The sequence below is a fragment of the Aquarana catesbeiana genome, linkage group LG09 (assembly GCF_042186555.1).
Source record: "Aquarana catesbeiana isolate 2022-GZ linkage group LG09, ASM4218655v1, whole genome shotgun sequence".
Taxonomy (NCBI): domain Eukaryota; kingdom Metazoa; phylum Chordata; class Amphibia; order Anura; family Ranidae; genus Aquarana; species Aquarana catesbeiana.
In genome coordinates, this window is record NC_133332.1 from 214,082,062 (window position 1) to 214,105,070 (window position 23,009).

The 23,009-nt window shown below is 41.9% G+C and overlaps 1 protein-coding gene across 2 annotated transcripts in view; it reads right to left on the reverse strand.

Annotated features, from left to right (window-relative positions):
• Positions 1 to 7,132, reverse strand: part of ADAMTS13 (ADAM metallopeptidase with thrombospondin type 1 motif 13) — a 96,616-nt gene extending 89,484 nt beyond the window's left edge. For both annotated transcript variants that reach the window (XM_073599680.1, XM_073599681.1), the window contains exon 1: positions 6,960 to 7,132. In XM_073599680.1, the coding sequence (XP_073455781.1) occupies positions 6,960 to 7,037 (78 nt within the window). In that variant the 5' untranslated portion in view covers positions 7,038 to 7,132. The remainder of the gene's footprint in view (positions 1 to 6,959) is intronic.
• Positions 7,133 to 23,009: the final 15,877 nt, after the last annotated feature.

Below are 23,009 nucleotides of genomic sequence, written 5' to 3' on the forward strand. Positions count from 1 at the left end.
GATTTGGCATGCGATTTGACGTGTCAAATTGCATGCCAAATCGGCCCAACAAGAACCTAGGCTCAATATCCAAGAAGCTTTATTGCAAGTAGTGCAAACTCACAAAGCCAGACTGTAGGAACAGACCCTCTCCTACTCCTTCAATGTGCTTCTCCTCAACATCGGCTTATGGTGGCCATACACTACACACAATATCATTGTACAATCTCCTTTAGACTTCTCAAGACAATGTAATGTGAGAACACTACTAAACAATGCATTGCATTTATATAAAATAAACAGATCCTTACACTATATAGTTCTTGGCAGATCTAAAGCGTATTGTACAATCAGATTGTGTAGTGTATGGTCACCTTAAATCATGACCTGTGAGATCAAATACTTGCATTGAAGCTTGATGGATATTGCAGTCTGTTTGCATCTAAAGTAAGCCCAGTGGCTGCTGTCTGAGTGAAATAAGTCCCACCTTTGCCATTAGTACCTAAAATAATTATCACTGCTTTCACTAAAGTAAGCCTCATTGTTGGAGTCAGATTCCCTCCTCTCCCTGCAGTCTTCTATTGCCAAACTGACTACAATGATGGGACTGTAACACTATGGAGTCTGCATGCAGAAGGGGGAACTGTAGCAATGCAATAATGCCACAAAGTTCTTCCCCCATGCAGCCACCATAGCACTACAGACCCTCTCCCCCCCAACTATTCCATACAGCCACCATAGCAGATAGCACTACAGACCCCTTCCCCCAGCCATTCCATGCAGCCACCCCTCCTCCCCCCCTTTCACATCACACATCTGCATTACAGCATATGAAAACTGACCTGCTGAACTTCAGTGTAGACTCCTGCCATTCTTTGCTACACACGGGAGAGGGCGTGGCTGGGCCGAGATCTAGGGGGCGGATCCCTCTTTCTTTTAGTAAATACAGCCAGCAGGAGGAGAGTTTGATTAGTGAAATCTTAGGGTAGCTCCACAGGACCCTGAAGTGCTATCACTTGTGCCGCCGATGCCGATGGGACTGGGGGTGCTATAGGAAGCACAGCCCAATGTGCTCTAGTCTTCATGGTGGAGAGGGGGGCGCTACCATGTCATGCCCCCCCTCCTTCTCCTATGTAATCTTTGCCTCCAGGTAAACTGTCTGCCATTTGTCCCAGTGCTGCTCTTAGGAACAACTTGGAGTCGGTGGGGCAAAGCTAGGGGGAGAGCCGCTCTGTACAGTGTTTCTTTCCTCCACAGTGCGCACCCGCACAGCGTGTCATAGGTTGCCAGGATGCCGGTGGTCCTGGCAACCAATAACTGGAAAGAAGATTGAGGGGAAGGGAGAAGCTGGCAGAAATCCTTAATGGCTGCAGTGAGGAAACTCCCACTGAGTGGAGCCCAGTGTCGGAAATCACTTTTTCTGTCACTGGATTCTGGGACTCCAGCCCAGATCTGCGGGACCCCGGGATTTACTTCAAATTGCGAGAAGGTCCTGCGGAATCCGGGACGGTTGGGAGGTATGTTTACCTCTCTCATCAAGGCTCTTCTCCCCCGATAGCTCAGTTTGGCCGGACAGCCAGCTCTAGGAAGGGTTCTGGTCGTCCCAAACGTCTTCCATTTAAGGATTATGGAGGCCACTGTGCTTTTAGGAACCTTAAGTGCAGAAGAAATTTTTTTGTAACCTTGGCCAGATCTGTGCCTTGCCACAATTCTGTCTCTGAGCTCTTCAGGCAGTTCCTTTGACCTCATGATTCTCATTTGCTCTGACATGCACTGTGAAGTGTAAGTCCAATCAGTATAATCAAACACAGCTGGACTCAAATGAAGGCGTAGAACCATCTCAAGGATGATCAGAAGAAATGGACAGCACCTGAGTTAAATATATGAGTGTCACAGCAAAGGGTCTGAATTCTTAGGACCATGTGATATTTCAGTTTTTCTTTTTTAAGAAATCTGCAAAAATGCCAACAATTCTGTGTTTTTCTGTCAATATGGGGTGCTGTGTGTACATTAATGAGGAAAAATAATGAACTTAAATGATTTTAGCAAATGGCTGCAATATAACAAAGATTGATAAATTTAAGGGGGGTCTGAATACTTTCCTTCCCCACTGTACACTTCTCCCACTTTTTTCCTACACAGGTGGTGTGACACCTATCCATGGTTACCTATTAAGGACACTATTATTATTCAATATTCTATTTTTTATTTTTCTATATTGGGACTTATTTTATTATAATTTTTGATTCACTTATTGTTTATCACAATTTAGGTTTGTGTTTAGTGCAGCTCTATTTACAATTGTGTGAAATATGGGGGTTCAGGAGTATAATGGGAAAAAAACAATAATTGTAATAAGAATTACAATTGCATTTAGGACCGGTTCACACCAGAACACGAAAGGCATGTTCTATGCACATTTCATGCGCAGCGTTCAAAACACATTGCCTTTACAATCTGCTGAAGGTGCCAATACATTGTTAATGGCACCCAAAACACAAATAGCAAGCACAGTGCGTTTGCAGGTACCGGATCACATGGTACCACAGTATTTGGTGCGGCATGTTTTTCAAAAGTAGTGCATGCAATTTTTGTGCAATTAGGACATGATTTGTAGCCTATTGAAATAAATGGGCTGTCAAATCACACTGCAGGGAAACGCAAACAAATTGCACATCCTGTGTGGTTCTGGAGTGTACCGGCCCTTAAACTCCAAGGGCAAGTTTAAATTTGGGTGTGTCTGTGAGAAACTTCTTAAGTTGTGTATACACATTGAGTTTTTTTCGCTCAGCCAGTTGGTTGAACAAAAACACCCTCATAGATCCCCATATCCATACAAGCGATGTTGATGGAGGAACCATTCCCGCTGCTCAATTGACCCCCCCCCCCCTTCACATTGGAATACACAGAGGCTGATCGATTGCTGGTTTTCTAGCAGGACCATTCCACAGAAGCTGGTTATGGAACCAGCTTCTGTTGAACAGACAGGGCTATACATGGACAAAAATCTGTCCTGTTCCTACTGAACTGGCCGAATTTCGATAAGTGTATAACCTGCTTTAGCACAGTGGCTTAGTGATTAGGACTTCTGCATTACAGAATAGGAGAGTCCTTGGTTTGAATTTCGTCCGGGACAATATCTGCATGGCGTTTGCATGTTCTTCCTGTGTTTGCATGGGTTAGTTTCAAGTAATCTCCCACACTCCATAAACAGGAAGGTAATTATCTCATGTGGGCATCTGAGATAGGGACATTATTATTATTATTATTATTAAAGAGGGTTTATATAGCGCCGACAGTTTACGCAGCGCTTTACAACATTAGGGCAGACAGTACAAGTACAATACAATTCAATACAGGAGGAATCAGAGGGCCCTGCTCGTTGGAGCTTACAATCTAGGAGGGAGGGTCAAGTTATACAAAAGGGTAATAGCTGTGGGGGATGAGCTAATGGAGAAAATAGTGCAGTTGTTAGATGGCGGCAGGATAGGCTTCTCTGAAGAGGAAAGTTTTGAGGGATCGCCTAAAAGTGGGTAAATTTGGAGACAGTCTTACAGATTGGGGTAGGGAGTTCCAGAGGATGGGCGAGGCTCGGGAGAAGTCCTGGAGGCGGATATGGGAGGAGGTGATGAGGGAGCTAGAGAGAAGGAGGTCTTGGGAGGAACGGAGAGGGCGATTAGGTTTGTATTTTGAGACTAGGTTAGTTTTGTAGCTGGGGGCAGAGTTATGGATGGCTTTGTAACTTATTGTTAGTATTTTTAATTTAATTTGTTGGGTGAGTGGTAGCCAATGGAGGGATTGGCAGAGAGGGGTAGCAGACACTGTGCGGTGTCTGGCAGCAGCATTCATGATGGACTGAAGGGGGATAGTCTATTTAAAGGTAAGCCATTGAGGAGGGAGTTGCAGTAGTCGAGGCGAGAGATGACCAGGGAGTGAATCAGGAGCTTTGTGGTTTCGTTGGTTAGAAAGGGACGTAGTTTACAGATGTTGCGGAGGTTGAGGCGGCAAGCTTTGGAAAGTGATTGGATGTGGGGCTGAAAGGAGAGTTCAGAATCTAGGATAACACCTAGCACTCTGACATGTGGGGACAGGTGGATGGTTTTGCCATTGCTCTTGACAGACAAGTCAGGGGAAGAGGCACGTGGGGGAGGAAATATTATAAGCTCGGTTTTGGACAAGTTGAGTTTGAGGAAGTGGTGTGACATCCATACAGATATGTCGGTTAGTAAATTAGTGATGCGTGAGGAGACTGATGGAGTGAGTTGAGGGGTGGAGAGATAGATTTGTGTGTCATCAGCATAAATCTATCTCTCCACCCCTCAACTCACTCCATCAGTGAACATTAGATTGTAAGCTTCTTGAGGGCAGGGACTAAAGTGAATGTATAGCATGGAAAGCGATGTGTACATTTTTGGCACCATGTAAATGCCTCTAATAACTAAATTAGTTACATTTAAACATTTTTTTGACACCAGGCTTTTTATGTTTGATGGGCTGGATGCATCACAAGCAGGTTTGATTCAGGATCACCAGATAGAACAGAAGAGTGTGGGTGTATTGATGCACTACAGCGGGAGTCAACAACCTGTAAATCATGATCTACCAGTAGATCGCGGACAGCTGACTGGTAGATTGCAGTGTGGGCCATCCCACGCCATCAAACAGAGCGCAATGCAGAGGGACTACCTGTAAAGATGGAGCTATAGTAGGGAGCAAGAGCGGCATAAGCCGATGCCTCCTCAGTAGAGCTGCACGCACGATTAATCGTTAAAAAATTGTGATCTCGATTCAACCCCCCCTGACAATCTCTAGTGCAGAGTTTGCGGATTCTTTCATATAACAAGTGGAGAGACTTATCTGCTCACACAGCTGTCAAAAGAAAACAATCGGACAGTCTGCCAAGTTTTTAACATGAAACATTGTAACTAACTCTTCCTTCTTAGATCAAAAGGATAAACTTCTGTGTGTAAAGAAAAAATCCAGGCAGCCTGCCATGTTTTTAACAACGTGTAAAAGCAGGAGGTTTAACCACTTAAAGTCTAAATCTTTTTCTGACACTTGTTTCTTAAGTTAAAATCAATATGTATTGCTAGAAAATTATTTGGAACCCCCAAACATTATATATATTTTAGCAGAGACCCTAGGGAATAAAATGTCAACTGCTGCAATATTTTATGTCACAATGTATTTGCCCAGCGGTCTTTCAAATGCAATTTTTTGGGGAAAAAATACACTTCAATGAATACTTCTATTATATCCTGTGAGTTTGGTGCACTTTCTGAATGCAGGAGTTTTGATGCGCTTTCAGAATGTGCACCACACCTGCAGGATATAATAGAAGTCTATGGCAAAGAGCAGCTAACCCAGGAAAGTTGCAGATGCACTGCACTGCACCTGCGGTGCAGGTAAACTGCAGCACATCGATGTGAAAGCAACCTTATAGGGGGCACAGAACAGTAAGGGTTCATTTACATATGGAGTTTGGGGGTGGTAAAACCCCATAGTTAACAGGTGTTTTTATCACCCCTGCACAACCTCACCCCCTTTAGCTGCAGTGACCAGGGGTGTACTCATGTCGCAGTAGGAGTTATACGTCCTGTCATGGTTGATGGGTGTAGCACCTGCCAAGCATGACCCCTTCAAGTGAATAAGGACGATATGAAAGTGACCTGCAACCCTGTGCAGTATGGCAAACAAGGGGATAAAGCAGGCAGCATTATGTTGCTTTCTCACCACCCCTGGACCCCGCAGTAGCCTGCAGTGGGGTGCTTGCAGAATGGCCCCATTTACTTGAATGGGTCCCGGTTGACAGGCGGCATCACCCATCAAATGCAACAGGGGGTTTAATTCCTGCTTCGGCATGTATATACCTTCGGCTGCTGCCTCAGCAGCTAAAGGAGGAAGAAATTGGGGTTGTAAAACCACAACTCAACCGCAGGGTTTTATCACCCCTCAAATTTACGTGTGAACGAGCCCTAAGGGTGCTGCTGCCGAATGCAACTAAGGGCTCATTTACAAGTACAGCAGGCACTTCTGCTCCTCTGAAAAGCGATCCCAGTGAGTTTGACGGGTGGTGAAGAGGCTATATGTTGCTTCCTCACCGCCTGATTTAAACCCATGATTGCCATGAATGTATGCAATTGCAACACAGCAGTATAGCAATTAGAGGTTTAAATCAGGTGTGAGGAGGTGACACTGTGCCCGGTGATCTTTGACTTCTCCCATGTTGTTCAGGTAGATCTCAACCTCTTTAAAGTTGCCTACCCCTGTACTACAGCAATGCCTGGATAACAAAAAAAAATGAACTATTACCATGCTCCTTGTATGCATCCCAAAATGTCATTATCAATTTAGAATGATGTGCTAAAGGACAGCTGAGATAAGAAATGATTGTTTTCAAGAAATCTAAGTAAGGTTGCATTAAAAAAGGCATAACAAAAGTAAGCATCTATCCTGATCAAATAGCTACAACTTAAATCTTTACAAATAAATAAAAATGAAAATATTACACAGATGAACTGCATCAAAATTAAACACCACTTTACTGTTGAATGTAATACATTCACTTTTCGGGCACCTTTAAAATGTACTAAACTGCTTTACATTAAAATAATCCAGAATAATTAAGTTAAAGGTTTCAAAAGAACCTAAAAGCACTAAAATGCTATTTAAGGTAAACTAAAATCATATTTAAACTAACTGGTATGTCATCCATGTGCTATAACAAAAAATGTATTTTAAAATAGTATGCATGTTTGACATGTAATTGGCATTTAAATTATGTATATTTTTTAACTAACTGTTCTTAAGCTCAATTCTTAATTTCAGCTTGTGATTCCCTTCTCAAATTGTAACCCTCTTAAGGTCAAAGTTTAAAAGACAAATTTGAAAGCAGGGGTCATATTCCAATACCCTGCTGTACAGCATGGAATGTAAACCTACGCCAGCAAATACCCTATTTAAATAATTCAAAGTTGTACCTCGGTGGTGTCCCACGGTACGCAGCCCCCCGGGGAGAGCAAGGTAAATGCTAGCAGTACCAGTACAGACGGGATCATTATTTCCAGGAGGGATGATGATTCGTGGATTGTTGATGTGAAGTTTCCAAGCGATGGATAATACAGAGGCCCAGTAAAATAAAGTGCATGTTCGGTAGTTGATTAATGACAGAGCTAGAGGGAGGGGATACATGGAGTAAGCAACATGTGGACAGAGGGCTGGACACAGCTATCAATACCATAGAAAAGCAGCTTGCACAACAGTCTGGAACTTTGCAGAACAAAGGAACCAAAGGAACATGTAATAAGAGTAGAAAAAAAAAATCAGTATAATATATATATATATATATATATATATATATATATATATATATATATATATATATTTCCTGCCTAGGAAAAGATAAATAAAAATCAGTAGCCTTAAATACTGCAGCTGCTGACTTTTGTTATAAGGACACTTACCTGTCCAGGGAGCCCGCAATGTCAGCGCCCCAAGCCAAACCGTCCATTGGCCTCAAGTGCAGGCTTCAGCATTGCAAGTAAGGTAAATCCTTATTTTTAAAAAAAATGAAAATTTGTCATTTGAAAGCACGAAAAGGGCACCCAAAAATACTCTTAAGCCTCGTACACACAATCGGATTTTCCAACGGGAAATGTGTGATGACAGGCTGTTGGCGGAAAATCCGACTGTTTGTACGCTCCATCGGACAATTGTTGTCGGATTTTCTGTGGACAAATGTTGGATGGCAGGATTTTAAATTTTCTGTAGACAAATGTCTGTTGTCGGATTTTCCAAGCGTGTGTACACAAGTCCGTCAGACAAAAGTCCAAAGTACAAACACGTATGCCCGGAAGCAAGGACGAGCCAGAAGCGTCGGTCTTGTAAACTAGCGTTCGTAATGGAGAATTAACATTTCTGACGTGGCAAATTATGAAATTTCAAAATGCAGTGCACGTTCTCTTCTTCTTTATTTAATGGGATAATAATGAAGCTGCTTTGCTGGTGATACTGATGGAGTTATTGCAAACTAATTTTCAAAGGCTTTTTTTTCTAGTGATATCAAGAATAATATTATTATGCTTTTTTTTGGGGGGGGGGGGCAAGTTACCACAACACCATTATCCCGTAGTTTTTAAGATCAAAGATACAACTATGTTGGTTTCCCTTGTCAATTTTACATTGTATTTTTTAAATGTAACTGCCTACTCCCAAACTGTCATTTGAAGTAAATACATAGCCAAGTATTATTCTCCACAATTTTTTTATTGTGCATTAAAAAAGAAAACAAATAAAATTAGACAAGCTATCTGCCAATAGAACTTAACCAAAAAGTGCATTCTATGCATCCAAAAATATAGAAAATATACCAAATCAAATCATTATTATTCAACCAAAAAATAAAATAAAAGCCTCATGCATGTGTCCTGCTTCTTAAAATAGTGGAAAAGCAATACCAAGAGTTGGTGAAAGCAGGGGTGCGTCATCCGGAGATAATTCCGAAAATCATCTGGATTATTCTCCTGGAGCTCCCGCAGCAAAGGTATATGACATAACTGGTCACGATTAATAAAGCAACCAATTTTTGGTCCAAGAACTCCTCCACCTGTTCCTGGACTGAACTTGGGGCAAAGCAATAACTCCAAGGCCAATAATAAATAACACGTTATCTCCTCTGATTCCGCAACATTGTCTGGTTAACAAACGGCCGTTCAGAAATGAACTAAAAAGTGCGAAATGAAAAGCGCGAAATGAAAAGCGCAAAATGAAAAGCGCAAAATGAAAAGTGTGAATCAACACTCAAATTTTTACTAACACAAAATTAGCAAGAGCCCAAAGGATGGCGCTAAGAAGCTGAAAAACCACATAGTACGTCACTACGTTCCTGTTTGTTGGCCGACAATTCCTTGCCATTTGTATGCAAGACAAAATCCAGGCACACGCCTTCGGACAAAAGTCTGAGGTTTTGTTTGCGGAAAATCTGATCGTGTGTACGAGGCTTTAGATATCAAACATCCAACACTTCTTTCACAGAAAACATGTTTAAAAAACAATTAAACAAAAGTACCTATTTACAGTGCCTTGGAAAAAATATTCACACCCCTAGAAATTTTCCACATTTTGTCATGTTACAAACAAAAATGTAAATGTATTTTATTGGGATTTTATGTGATAGACCAACACAAAGTGGCACATAATTGTGAAGTGGAAGGAAAATGATAATCATTTTTCAAAATTGTTTACAAATAAATATGTGAAAATTGTGGTGTACATTTGTATTCAGCCCCCCTAAGTCAATACTTTGTAGAACCACCTTTTGCTGCAATTGCAGCTGCAAGTCTTTTTGGGTATGTCTCTACCAATTAAGAAAATATTAAAAACTGTGCTATTAAATAACCTCATAAACAAATTTAAGCAGCAAAACTCCTGTGAGACATAAACCACAGTACATAAAACATAAAAATATATAGAAATGCGCTAAATAACCAATCCAAATTAATTATATTAACAAAAAGTCCACAAGTGTTGTGATACATTTCAAATGCTCCTGGTGTTGATCTCCACCAACCGCCACCTTTAAGTGATCTCATGCATCAATACCACCACCAATAGCTGAAAAACACACTTACCAGCTCCTAGGGCTCCTTATTACAAAGGGTCATTTGTGCTCAAACCCAGCCAATGTCTTTTGTCCAGGTCTGGTGGGTCTCCTACAATGAATCACTTCAATTATGACACCCGGATGATTTGGTGATTACTGTAAAGGATCTGCTGCTGCTCCGATCAGTCTAGGAGCCAATGTGCGTTCCAACCAGCGGAAGTTGTGGTAACTGGAATTCCCCGACAGTGTTAATTTCGTCGACTAAAATGACTAAAACATTTTAGTTGACTAAATGAATACTATATAAGTCGACTAAAATACGACTAAAACTAAAACAATTGAGATGACTAAAATACGACTAAAACTAAAATGGCATTTTAGTCAAAAGACTAAAATGGGACTAAAATTAAAATGGCATTTTAGTCAAAAGACTAAGACTAAGACTAAAACTAAACTGAAATTTGAGTTCAAAATTAACACTGGCCTTTAGTGCATGTCCTAAATACCTTAAATAATAACATATGAGATTTTTCACTCCAGCAGTATATAATGAGTTTGGAAATTGGAGAAAAATGTTAACTAATGCATTACAATTTAATTACATCCATTCTATTTCAGATGACTGAAATGAGTTTTAGTCGACTAAAATGTACTGGAGATTTAGTCGACTAAATATGACTAAAACTAAAACAATTGCAGAAGACTAAAATGGGACTAAAACTAAAATGCCATTTTAGGCCTAAGACTAAGACTAAAACTAAATTGAAATTTGCTGCCAAAATTAACACTGTTTCCCCACCCTAAGGGACTTGTTGAACGCAGAGTTAGCAAAAGACTGCAAACAGAATACAGCGAGGACCCACGCTCCTAACACAGAGTAAGAACGAGCAGTATAAATAAAGCAAGATAAACGCCTTTCACAGATAGTTATTTATAAATAAAATATCTAGCATTTATCCTTTTTCTTTTCACTTCACAATTATGTGCCACTTTGTGTTGGTCTGTCTCATAAAATCCCAATAAAATACATTTACGTTTTTGGTTGTAACATGGAAATTTCAAGGGGTATGAATACTTTTCCAAGGCACTGTATGAAGGTGTGTTTCTTTTCATGTTGCAATAGCTGTGTTTTGGTGCTCTCACAAACATAATTGTGTGCTAATTAACCCAAAAATTCATTGGGGACATTTGAATCACCTCTGGAAGACTGCTACATATCATCTATGTACTATGAAGATCGTTGTAGAATTTGTAGCATATAACTGCAAATAAACCAAATAACATAAAAAGTTAGCAACTGGTTTATCTTTTCCACACTTAATTTTTTGAACAACTGGAAAGTCTATTCAAGTAGAAATAAACATTTACAAAAATGCAAAACATAAGAGAAAGAAAAAAAAAAGAAAGATCAACAATATGAAAAAATCTTAATAAACTGATTTGTCTAGAATAATTTTAGTGTTATCAAAGGGGATTGAAAATGTGAACCAATTACACAGTACACTTTATAATTAAATTTCTAACAAAAAAAAAGTAAAATTTAAAATTTAATCTTCTGTTATAAATAGGCACCCTAATATAATTTTTAATAACTTCAGATATTAACATTATATATATATATATATATTGTACAACATATATATATATATATATATATATATATAGATATAGATAGAGATAGAGATATATATGTTGTACAATTTAGGTAGCAGTTATATTTTTACTCTTTCTTTTATATTAGTGGAATTTCTTCTTTGCTGGGGTCATTCTGAAATGTTGCAATAGCTGGAAGATATGTTCAAAATGTTCAGTATGTTGCAATGAATTCTAAAAGTAAACAATACTTCCGGTGGAGTACAACCAGGCAAGCTCTAAAATGTGGACAGCATCAATAACAGGACAGAGTCCTATCAGTTTTCATTATCCTGATAAAAAAATACAAACTTACATAATATCAGGTCATGTGTACTAATTGTTGTATTTTTGAGTGTGAATTGCACTGAAAGTTGCCAATCCCTTTGCACCAGTTAAAAAATACATTTTTATTCAACGAGATTGGGTAGTGTGAGAGCCAATGTTTGGTCATACTGCATTCTGTACAATGTCTATTATGTCACTGACTGTTTCCAATTATTGTTCCCAAATCTCTCTGTGGGCTATAGAACACCTTTCCACTACCTTTATAGAGGGGAGTAGAGGTGGAGGTGCTCGGCTGTCGTGTCCTAAGGTGACAACTTTGATCCTCCATAGATACAATTACAGTGAGGTATCATTGCCATCCTGGGACAGGAATTATTCTGCTGGCAGGATAAACAGGTAGAAATAAACGAAAAAAGCCTAAAAAACAAATGCAGTCACCATATCCAAGGACTGGGGGGCTGTTATATTTTTACATTTTTGGTTTTTGGCTCAGATACACTTGAATATCCTTCCTCACTGCTTCCTACATCATGACTTGCATTTTCATTTCCAAGTTAGGAGTGAATCTGATTGGTGGTTAAGTGAAGCACCTCACTACAGGCATTTTTGTCAGGCCTTTTATGTGTGGGAGGCAGCAGGGAGCATGTTCCAGTATGTTCCAACACCACATTCAGGTGCGTTTCAGGATCACCAGATTACCGAAAAATGATTGCAGGATAGACAGAGGCATCTGGATGAAAAACCTAGACCACAAGTAGAAGTATTTATCTCAAAATGTAATATTCAGTTTTGGCTCGAGTTTATTTATTTATTTTTTTTGCTTTTTTAACTTTATTATTCATCTAATTGTGTTTTACATGTATATTTTATAGCTTGTAATATAAAGCTGCTTCATTGTGATTTACCCCTCCTTCATTTGATTTTGTCATAGAGCTGACTGCTGTTTTATGATCATACATTGTTGATAAAAGACTATGCCTCATCATATATCATCGAAATTTATATAAATCACAGCGGGGATCATTTTCATTTTCATTTATTACAAGTATGTTATGAATGCTAATATTCTGTGTCTTCCATAACTGATGCTTTGTGTTGTTTCCTGTCACTGAGTGGCTAGATATTAATATATGTCTCACCCATCTGCTGGGCTGTTTAACATTTTTCGCTTTGCTGACAGTATTTGAACTCTTTACTTAACTGGCTTAAAAAAAAAAAAAGAAAAAAAAAAGAAACCCCCAAAATAGCGAGCTGGCTAATTTAAAAAACAGGTGTGGATTTGAGAAAACTGTGATATTAATTGGCAGAACTGGAGAACGGCAGTCATGTAAAGGCAAATGTCTCAAATTGGAAATGTAGAGTAAATTAATTTATATTTTACAGAGGACATGGAAAAGACCTGGTGTACAAAGCACCATTCCCTACAGTAATTTGGAGAACTGTTTGCCTTTTTTGGGCTAAATCCCTTTATCCCACACTTTATAAATGTGGCACAATATAAACTGTTTACTTTGCAAAGAGATTTTAATTTTTCAAGGTAATTTTCCCATAGTTTAATGGATTAGGTGAATTAGGTGAATTAGGTGAAGCTCCGTTGACTTAAATCACTTTGTGTAAGCAATAATACTTTATTTTATTATTTTATAATACTTTAATTAGGAAATCTTTTCAAAGCGATGTTTCACCACATGCATTAGGGTACGGGAAAATTCCTAGCTTTGTAAATATTTCAGTTTTATTATTTATTATTTATTTAAATAGTTTGCATCTACTGTGTAATGAAAAAAAAATATCGCAGAATAGTATGGCAGCCACTAGGTGGTGATAGCATGCAAGAGTTTACTGTCGTCAAGTCATTCACAGTTCCAAATTAAAGCTTAGTCACAAGTACAGACTATATTTCTTTAACTTCCTTTTCTTCCATCCTTTCTATTTTCCTATTGTTACTTCTTGCCCTTCCTTCCTTTATTTTTTTCAGATCCTTCCTCTCTTCATTTTTTCACTTCTTCACTTCCATGCCCTTTTCTTCTCTCCTACACTTTCTTTTTAGTCCTTGCTCCTTCATTTCAATCCTTCCCTACTCTCTCCCATCTTATCTTTTCCACTTTCATCCTTCCTCCCTCTCTCCCACCCTTCATTCCTTCTCTATTTTCATCCTTTATCTCTCTCCCATCCTTCCTTCCTCCTCCATTTTCATTCTTGCCTTCTCTTCCTCTCGCTCTCTCCCAACTTTCCTCATTACTTTCACCCTTCCTCCCTCTCGCCCATCCTTCCTTCCTCCTCCCCTTTCATCCTCCCTCCTTCTCTTTCTCCTCTACTTTCATCCTTCCTCCCTCTCTCCCATTCTTCCTTCCTCCTTCTCTTCCTCCTCCACTATCATCCTTCCTTTCTCTTTCATTCTTCCTTCCTCCTCCACTTTCATCCTCCCCAGCCCCATCCTCTCTTCTCCCTCCACTAACATTCTTCCTCTCTCCCATTCTTCCTGCGTTTTCCTCCTTCACTTTCTTCCTTCCTTTCTCTCTTTCATTCTTCCTTCCTCCTCCAATTTCATCTTTCCCCTCTCCCATCCTTTCTTCTCCCTCCCCTTTCATCCTTCCTCCCTCTCTCTCATCCATCTCTTCCTACTCCACTTTCATCCTTCTTCATTCTCTCCTATCCTTCCTTCCTGCTCCACTTACACCCTTCCTCCTTCTCTTCCTCCTCCACTTTCATCCTTCCTCCCTCTCTCCAATCCTTCCTTCTTCCTCCACTTACATCCTTCCTCCTTCTCTTCCTCCTCCACTTTCATCCTTCCTCCCTCTCTCCCATTCTTCCTTCCTCCTCCGCTTACACCCCTCCTCCACTTTCATCCTTCCCCTCTCCCATCCTTTCTTCTCCCTCCACTATCATCCTTCCTCCCTATCTCCCATTCTTCCTTCCTCCTCCTTTTCCTCCTCCACTTTCATCCTTCCTTTCTCTCTTTCATTCTTCCTTCCTCCTCCACTTTCATCCTCCCCCTCTCCCATCCGTTTTTCTCCCTCTACTTTCTACTTTCTCCCTCTACTCTCTACTTTTCCTCCCTCTCGTGGATCCTTCTCTTCCTCCTCCACTTTCATCCTTCCTCCTTCTCTCCTATCCTTCCTTCCTGCTCCACTTACACCCTTCCTCCTTCTCTTCCTCCTCCACTTTCATCCTTCCTCCCTCTCTCCAATCCTTCCCTCCTCCTCCCCTTACATTCTTCCTCCTTTTCCTCATCCACTTTTATCCTTCCTTCCTCTCTCCCATTCTTCCATCCCTCTCCGCTTACACCCTTCCTGCTTCTCTTCCTCATCCATTTTCATCCTTCCTTCCTCTCTCCCATTCTTCCATCCTCCTCCGTGTACACCCTTCCTCCTTCTCTTCCTCCTCCACTTACATCCTTCCTCTTTCTCTTCCTCATCCACTTTCATCCTTCCTCCCTCTCTCCCATTCTCCCATTCTTCCTTCCTCCTCCACTTACACACCTCCTCCTTCTCTTCCTCCTCCACTTTCATCCTTCCTCCCTTTCTCACATTCTTCCTTCCTCCTCCACTTTCATCCTCCCTCTCTCCCATCCTTTCCTCTCTCTCCATTTTCATCCTTCCTCCCTCTCTCCCATTCTTCTCTTCCTCCTCCACTTTCATTCTTCCTCCTTCTCTCCCATCCTTCCTTCCTTCTCCCCTTCCACCCTTCTTCCTTCTCTTCTTTCTCCACTTTCATTCTTCATCCCTCTCTCCCATTCTTCCTTCCTCCTCCACTTCCATCATCCCTCTCTCCCATTCTTCCACCCAATCTTGTTCCTTCTCTTCCTTTCTCTTTCCCTCTTTTCCAACTCCTCCACCACTTCCATAGTTGCTTCTTTTCCTCTCTTCCACACCTTTTTGGAATGAACCTTTACATAAAGAATGGGCCACAAAAATCGCATTTGTGGTGTATAAGACCCCATACACACTATTAGATTTTCTGCAGATTTTTGTCTTCAGATTTACCAAAACCATGTAGTGCAAGGGCCTGCCTGATTGCAAACAAATTGAAACTCCTAAGGTTTGACCTTATATGATATGGTTTTGGTAAATCTGAAGACAAAAATCTACAGAAAATCTAATAGTGTGTATGGGGCTTTACCTGATTCAACTATAAAAACATCAGAGAATTGAGGACATCATTAATATAAAAAAACATTTAATAGGTCTGTGGTGGTGAAATGACCACATGTGTTATCTTATAGTGATATGTTAAGTGACATTTGCCTCCTCTTGTTGCTCCTGATGTCTTCACTATCTACTAGCAGAAGGGCGTTCTGTTTCTCGTAGTTCCTTGACATCTCGGTGGGGTTACATTGGTGAAAATTGGGTTATAGAAGCATTATGTGAGGGAGATTTATATACTGGTATAGGGTGAGGCGTCAGATTCCTGCTGCAGGCTGGGTGAGGATAAAAGAAGGTTAATTGCTTTTACTTAGCAGGTCCTCTGTCTGCTCATTATCCACAAGGACGTTTGTTCCTGCTTTTTCTATGCATTCAGCATTTGGAGCACAGAGGTTCCTTTGGTAACACAATGACAGCAATTTAGCCCAAGCAGCTTCCTTGAAGGCCTATTGATCTTACCTGAACATCTGACTATCTCTGTCTAATTTGTATTTTAAATGGCTAGCTCATGGGTTAGCATGGCAGCTCAGTAATTACCACTGTTGCCTTACAACACTGGGGTCCTGAAATCACCCACCATATTAAAGGAGCACACGTAAAAATGTAATGTGTAATACCCAGCAATGTGATAGTAAGGTATTACATTATACACAGTTTAACAAAATTATACATTTATTAAAAATGATTACATTGCATTTAATATAAAGCTAGTGTGAGTATCTGAAATGTCTTCATATCAGCCTCCTGGCATATCCTACACAGCAGCACTAAGATTGGGAGAGGGAGGGGCAACTCTAGAAGCCAATCAGGGTCTGCTGGATGCATATGTGCTGACAAGGAACAGACAGACGATGATGAGACCTAATTGTGCTGCTTCGCCTTCATTGTCCATTCAGCAGACTGGGGGTTTGTTCTTGACCAATCTGTGCTGTTAAATTGTTATAAAACCTAGGACCCCTGCATTCACTTTATCTGGTCTTCCACAATACACAGAAAATGGAAATGCAATTATTTTAGTAAATCTAAACTGCTAAATACCTTTCTCATCAGCAGTATATAGCACCCCCTGCTGTGAGCCACTCCATGCTCTAGTGTGAATCCAGCCTTAGGGTAAATTTGGGCCCAGACTATGAACATAAAAGTGTTTACAGATTCTTGACAAGCAGTAAAAGAACTTTGAAACAAACCCTCACAAGCCTCTTTAGCTGTAGGCATTGTGGAAAAATTATTCTTCAAAATTAACCATATTGTGCCTGGCCTATAGCAAAATGACAGCCGGGCGGTGGGTTAATTATCCTGACTGGGCATCATATGCATACTTGCCAACATTGTAAAAAAAATTTCCGGGACACTTTTTTGGCTGTAGGCGGAGTCATATTATAATTAGGGCGTGGGGCATGCGTTTGCAGGCGTGGCATTGGGAAAACAAAAATGTGGCGCGCTTCGTGAAAAGTGGGCGTGGTTTACGCAAAATAGCGGGCTTAAATGGGCGTGGCTCAAAGGGGGTGTGGTTAGAGTCTGAGATGAATGAGGGATGGAGAGGGAAAGGGGGAGAGGGGGATGGAGGGACAGCAGCCCCAGATCCTACACAACAATAGAAATATGTGAATTCTAGTAAGTTTAACAATCAGAAGATAAAGATACTCCAAACATCTGGTGTTAGCGCTTGAATCCTCCCGGCACCATGGTTGTTATGGTGTCAGGATGACTGAAGTGCGTTATTTCTATTATTACACTGTAATATAAAACAAAATCATTCAACTCACCATAATGCAGAATCAGTGAGATCCCTGAGCGTGTCACCTGCCATGTCGCCTGCCACCACCAGTCCGTCCTTGCATCAGGTGTCCCCAGCAGAGTCCGTCCTTGCATCAGGTGTCCCCAGCAGAGTCTGTCTTTGCATCAGGTGCCCCCAGCAGAGTCCGTCCTTGCATCAGGTACCCCCAGCAGAGTCAGTCCTTACACCAGTGTTCCCAGCCTCAGTCCTTACATCAGTGTCCCAGGCAGAGCCATAGTTACCCCCCCGTACATAGTTACCCCCTCCCCCTAGTTACCCCCCTGTACATAGTTACCCCCCTCCCCCTAGTTACCCCCCTGTGCATAGTTACCCCACCTGTACATAGTAACCCCCATGCATTGTTACCCCCCCTGTACATAGTTCCCCTGTACATAGTAACCCCCCCTCCTGTACATAGTTAACCCCCCTCCTGTATATAGTTAACCCCCCCTCCTGTATATAGTTAACCCCCCCTCCTGTATATAGTTAAACCCCCCTCCTGTAAATAGTTAACCCCCTCCTATATATAATTTGTAAATAGTTAACTCCCCCTCCTGTATATAGTTAACCCCCTCCTATATATAGTTAAGCCCCTCCTATATATAGTTAAGCCCCCCTCCTGTAAATAGTTAACCCCCTCCTGTATATAGTTAACCCCCCTCCTGTATATAGTTAACCCCCCGTATATAGTTAACCCTCCTCCTGTAAATAGTTAACCCCCCCTCCTGTATATAGTTAACCCCCCTCCTATATATAGTTAAGCCCCCTCCTGTAAATAGTTAACCCCCCTCCTGTATATAGTTAACCCCCCTCCTGTATATAGTTAACCCCCCGTCCTGTATATAGTTAAACCCCCCTCCTGTATATAGTTAAACCCCCCTCCTTTATATAGTTAAACCCCCCTCCTGTAAATAGTTAACCCCCTCCTATATATAGTTAACCCCCCTCCTGTATATATTTAACTCCCCCTCCGGTAAATAGTTAACCCCCCCTCCTGTATATAGTTAACCCCCCTCCTGTATATAGTTAACCCCCCTCCTGTAAATAGTTAACCCCCCTCCTGTAAATAGTTAACTCCCCCTCCTGTATATAGTTAACCCCCTCCTATATATAGTTAAGCCCCTCCTATATATAGTTAAGCCCCCCTCCTGTAAATAGTTAACCCCCCTCCTGTATATAATTAACCCCCCGTATATAGTTAACCCCCCTCCTGTATATAGTTAACCCCCCTCCTGTATATAGTTAACCCCCCGTATATAGTTAACCCTCCTCCTGTACATTAAAGTTAAATTGCTGCCTGGGGTTTACACTGAGAGACAGGAGCAAGAGCAGAAGGAACTCCACGAGCGGCCGCCGCCGTGTGTTCAGTGGAGAGGGGAAGGGCCAATCCGTGCAGCTAACCCCGGCTTCAGTGTGAAGAGAGAAGCCGATTCATTGGCTGCACGGATCGAGCCCCCTTCCTCTCTCCACTGAACACAAGGGGAACGATCTAGCGGCAGCGCCGGCGGCCATTTTGTTGAAGCCAGCTGCTGCAAAACCAAACATTCCCAATTTCCCTGGGCAAAAAAGGCAAAATCCTGAATCGAGACGGCCTCCGATCGGGACGAGGGTCCCAAAATTGGGATTGTCCCAGGAAAATCGGGACTGTTGGCAACTATGCATATGACGTCCAGCAGGATAAGCCGCTCGCATGCGCCCCCGGGAGCACGCAGCACAGCCATCGGTAGTTCGGTGTGTCGCTCTGACACATAGCATCTCCGATCTCGGTAAATAGCCTATGATGTAGGTTCTTTACCATGTGATCAGCTGTGTCCAACTACAGCTGATCACATTGTAACCAGGCAGTGCGGTTATCGGCTTTTCCTCTATTCGCGCTGACAAAGTGGGAATAGACCCCAGGGGGAGTCTGCACTGATAATCAGCGCATTGATCATCAGTGCAGACCCATCAAAGATGCCCACAAGTGCCCACCTAGAGTGCCAACCCATGCATACCAGGGATGCCAACTGGTGCCCACCACAGATTCCAAACAGTGCCCACCAGGGATGCCAATAAGTGCTCATGAGGGATGCCAATCAGTAACCCATCAATAATGCCCGTCAGTGCCTGCTCATCAGTGCTGCCTATCAGTGCCCATCATTGCCACCCGTTAGTGCCCATCATTGCCGTCTATCATTGCCCATAAGTGCCAGTCAGTGCCAGCTATCAGTGCCCATCAGTGCTGCCTATCAGTTACCATCAGTGCTGCATATCAGTGCCGCCGATGAGTGCTGCATATAAGTGCCTCATCATCAGTGCCCATCAGTGCCACCTCATCAGTGCAGCCTCATCAGTACCTGTCAGTGAGCGAGAAAATGTATTTACACAATTTTATAACAGAAACAAAGAAAAACCTTTTTTTTTCAACATTTTTGGTATTTTTTTTATTTGAGATTGTAAGCTCTAACGAGCAGGGCCCTCTGATCCCTCCTGTATTGATTGTATTGTAAGTGTACTGTCTGCCTTCATGCTGTAAAATGCTGCGCAAACTGTTGGCGCTATATAAATCCTGTATTATAATAATAATAATAATAATAATAATAGTAATATTTGATTAGCAAAAAAAAAAAAAACCTAGCGGTGATTAAATACTACCAAGAAAAGCTCTATTTGTGAGAAAAAAATGATAAAAAATTTTGTATGGGTACAGTGTTGCATGACCATGAAATTGTCAAAGTGAGACAGCACTGAAAGTTGAAAATTGGCCTGGGCACGAAGGGGGTGAAAGTGCCTGGTATTATTTCCACTGGCAGCAGGGACTTGCAAGCCTGCCAGCCTTTTCATGTAAACAAACAGCAGGTGCTGTCAGCTGTTCACACTATGGTGTTATGGTCACACAAGTGTTATTATGCAGTTTATCACAGCACGCTACAGTACATGGTAAATGCGCTGGTACAGTCTAGTGCCACTCATTTTGAATGACACCCCAATGCACCATCCGATGGACATAGGGTGTGCTGCCAAAAATGGTTCATGTGTCAATTGAAAGGTGCTTTGATTGAATGGCACCGCATCACACCCATGTATTTATTGCGTGTTGATGTGTGTTGAGTTATTATGCGCGGTAATGAGCACATTACCACATTGCAATACGGTGAATATGTCACAAAAGCCAACCTAAACCTAACTTCAGAGTCTTTGTTGTGATCTTTGAGCGTGAACTTTCTCTGCATCAACACAGGTAATTGAGGGATTGTTTTAAAGCTCTTTTGCTGCTTGTTAAAAAAGCACAGCCAGTTTTCCATTTTCATTTCATTTCCCTAGCCTCCCTTTTGTTCCGGCACAGTAGCTTTAGAAAACCTTAGCAACATTAGGAACTTACTACTGAGTACTGCGTCAGAGGAAGGGGTTCAGAGGAAGGAACCAAGATTTGGTTGGGGGACACAGGCATCCAACACTCCAGGAAGTGCCGAATGCCAAAACGCTTCCTGAAGCAGCAGCAATGGAGCAGAGGAGAGGCTGGACAAATGGGCCAACACAGAGGTGAGCATATACTGTCTTTTGTTTCAGCAAAGGAAAGTTTTTAAAGTTTTTAAAACTGTAGAGATCTAACACAATATGAATATATAAATGACAATAAATTACATATAAACATATAGCATAGGTAAATAGTAGCGCTAACAGATGGTAATTTCACTTAGAAAAAAAAAAACCTCAGTGATAGGGTGTAACAGAGATTAATAGTCCATGAGTAGCTTCATAATCACACGCCTTGTTGCTGAACATCCAACTGTCACTACACCATGTGAGTAAACGTGCCAACACTTCCCCAGTCAGATGTAAACTCACCAGATAATATTGCCTCACACTCTCGTGTTTTGGCAAAAGAGCAATCACCTCTCTGGGTTAAAATGACATCCCATCAGATAGAGCTCCAAGGAAAAAAATGTAATATGTGGAGAAAATAAACTCCAGATAGTGCGATACCGTAAAAAGAGTTTATTTAAACATAGTATTACATCCCCAGCCTAATGGTAGTGCACTTACCAGAAGGCCATGAAAATCTCGCATAGGTATTGTGTATGATGCCAGAAATATCACGTCGCAGTGGGCATAAGAAACTTCAAATTTCGCCCGACTACCTCATCCAAAAACACTCAGAACGCCACTTCCGGTGGTACGTGATCGGCACTTCCGGTTGCCGTACAACCATGTCCCGACGTGTTTCGTCATACCAACTTATTGGCTCGTTTTGTCCAGGAGAGAGGAGAAACAGATTGACTTGCCTGATCCTCCACTCTCCTGGCAGACGGCTCTTCCCAACAGTCTGGAAGTGGACTGTCCCTAGGTATCCCATGTCCAAAGCAACCCTATAGTGTGTGGGTGTTGAAGCTCCAGGGACCTATCTAGCGGCAGGGAGGAAGGAAGTATCAAAGGATCGGGTAAGTATATCTTTTTACTGTTCCCCTAGGCCAAAATGAGCAGCTAAATCTTGCAATGTGGGCATAGCCTTTATGCCTCTGGGCATAGCTTTTTATTTGCCCAGAGTTGGGATTTGAATCTGTGTTTACTCAGAGTACTCATATCATGTGAAATTAGAAAAAAAAAGAATTTTCATAACCGTAATGAAATGTTTGAAGTACACATAGTTTCACCGGCCGCCCGTTCTGTTATATCCCCTGCTTTCCTATTGGCAGGGGAAGGGAGCCAATGGAACAGAGCTGCAAAAACAGCAAAGTATTGTGGAACATGTAGTCCCCATCACCCGCGCCCCTATAGCCTTTAGTGGGGGCAGGACTGCAGATCCCAGCATGCTCTGGCCAAAAAGGAGAAGACACCCCGAGGCTGACTGGGAGTTGGGCAGACACCATGAGGCAAGGAAAAGACCAGACCCAGGAGAGAGGTGTTGCCTCCCGGGTCAGTGTACCATTCCTTTTAAGCATCCACGGTTGGTCGGGGACATCCAGTGGCACTGGCCATTCCAGGTGCATTCTCTAGGTGCACCTGTTCAGACGACGTGTTCCAGTTGTAAGGTAACCAGTCAGACTACCTGAAGAGCCTACCCGATCCAGGACATTTCAGTTTGGGCCTTGTTCACAGGATTGGTGAGAGAGCACTTGCCCATTTTACAGAGATACAGAGACACTGCATGCAGACAACGTTGCCCGTGGTTACCTACACTAAAAAAACACGGTGCTGCACTCATCCGCTGCCAGGCAGTAAAAGTGTTTTCTGCTCCAGGAGTTACATGGTACACTTTGCATCACTCCTTCCAAACAGGATATCTAAGTGCACCAACTAAAGTGGCTAGCAGAAGATTCAAGGCCTTCTTCTTCCAAGGCACTGAAGTTACTGGTGTCATACGGACACAAACACACACCCAGGCCTGGGTATATGTAGTGCATGAGCGGGGTAGTCTGGCTTGGGAGTTAGGTTATAGACCACTGAACTAAGTGAAGTGTTTATGGTTTTGTGGGCCTGTGGTATTAGGGGACAGAAGGGAGAGGTCTGACATAAGAGAGGGTCATTCCTCTGCTCTCCTCCTGCCTGGACTCATAGAGCCCAATTCAAAGAGGGGGTGGTAAATCCATTACAGTGTCTGCTATTT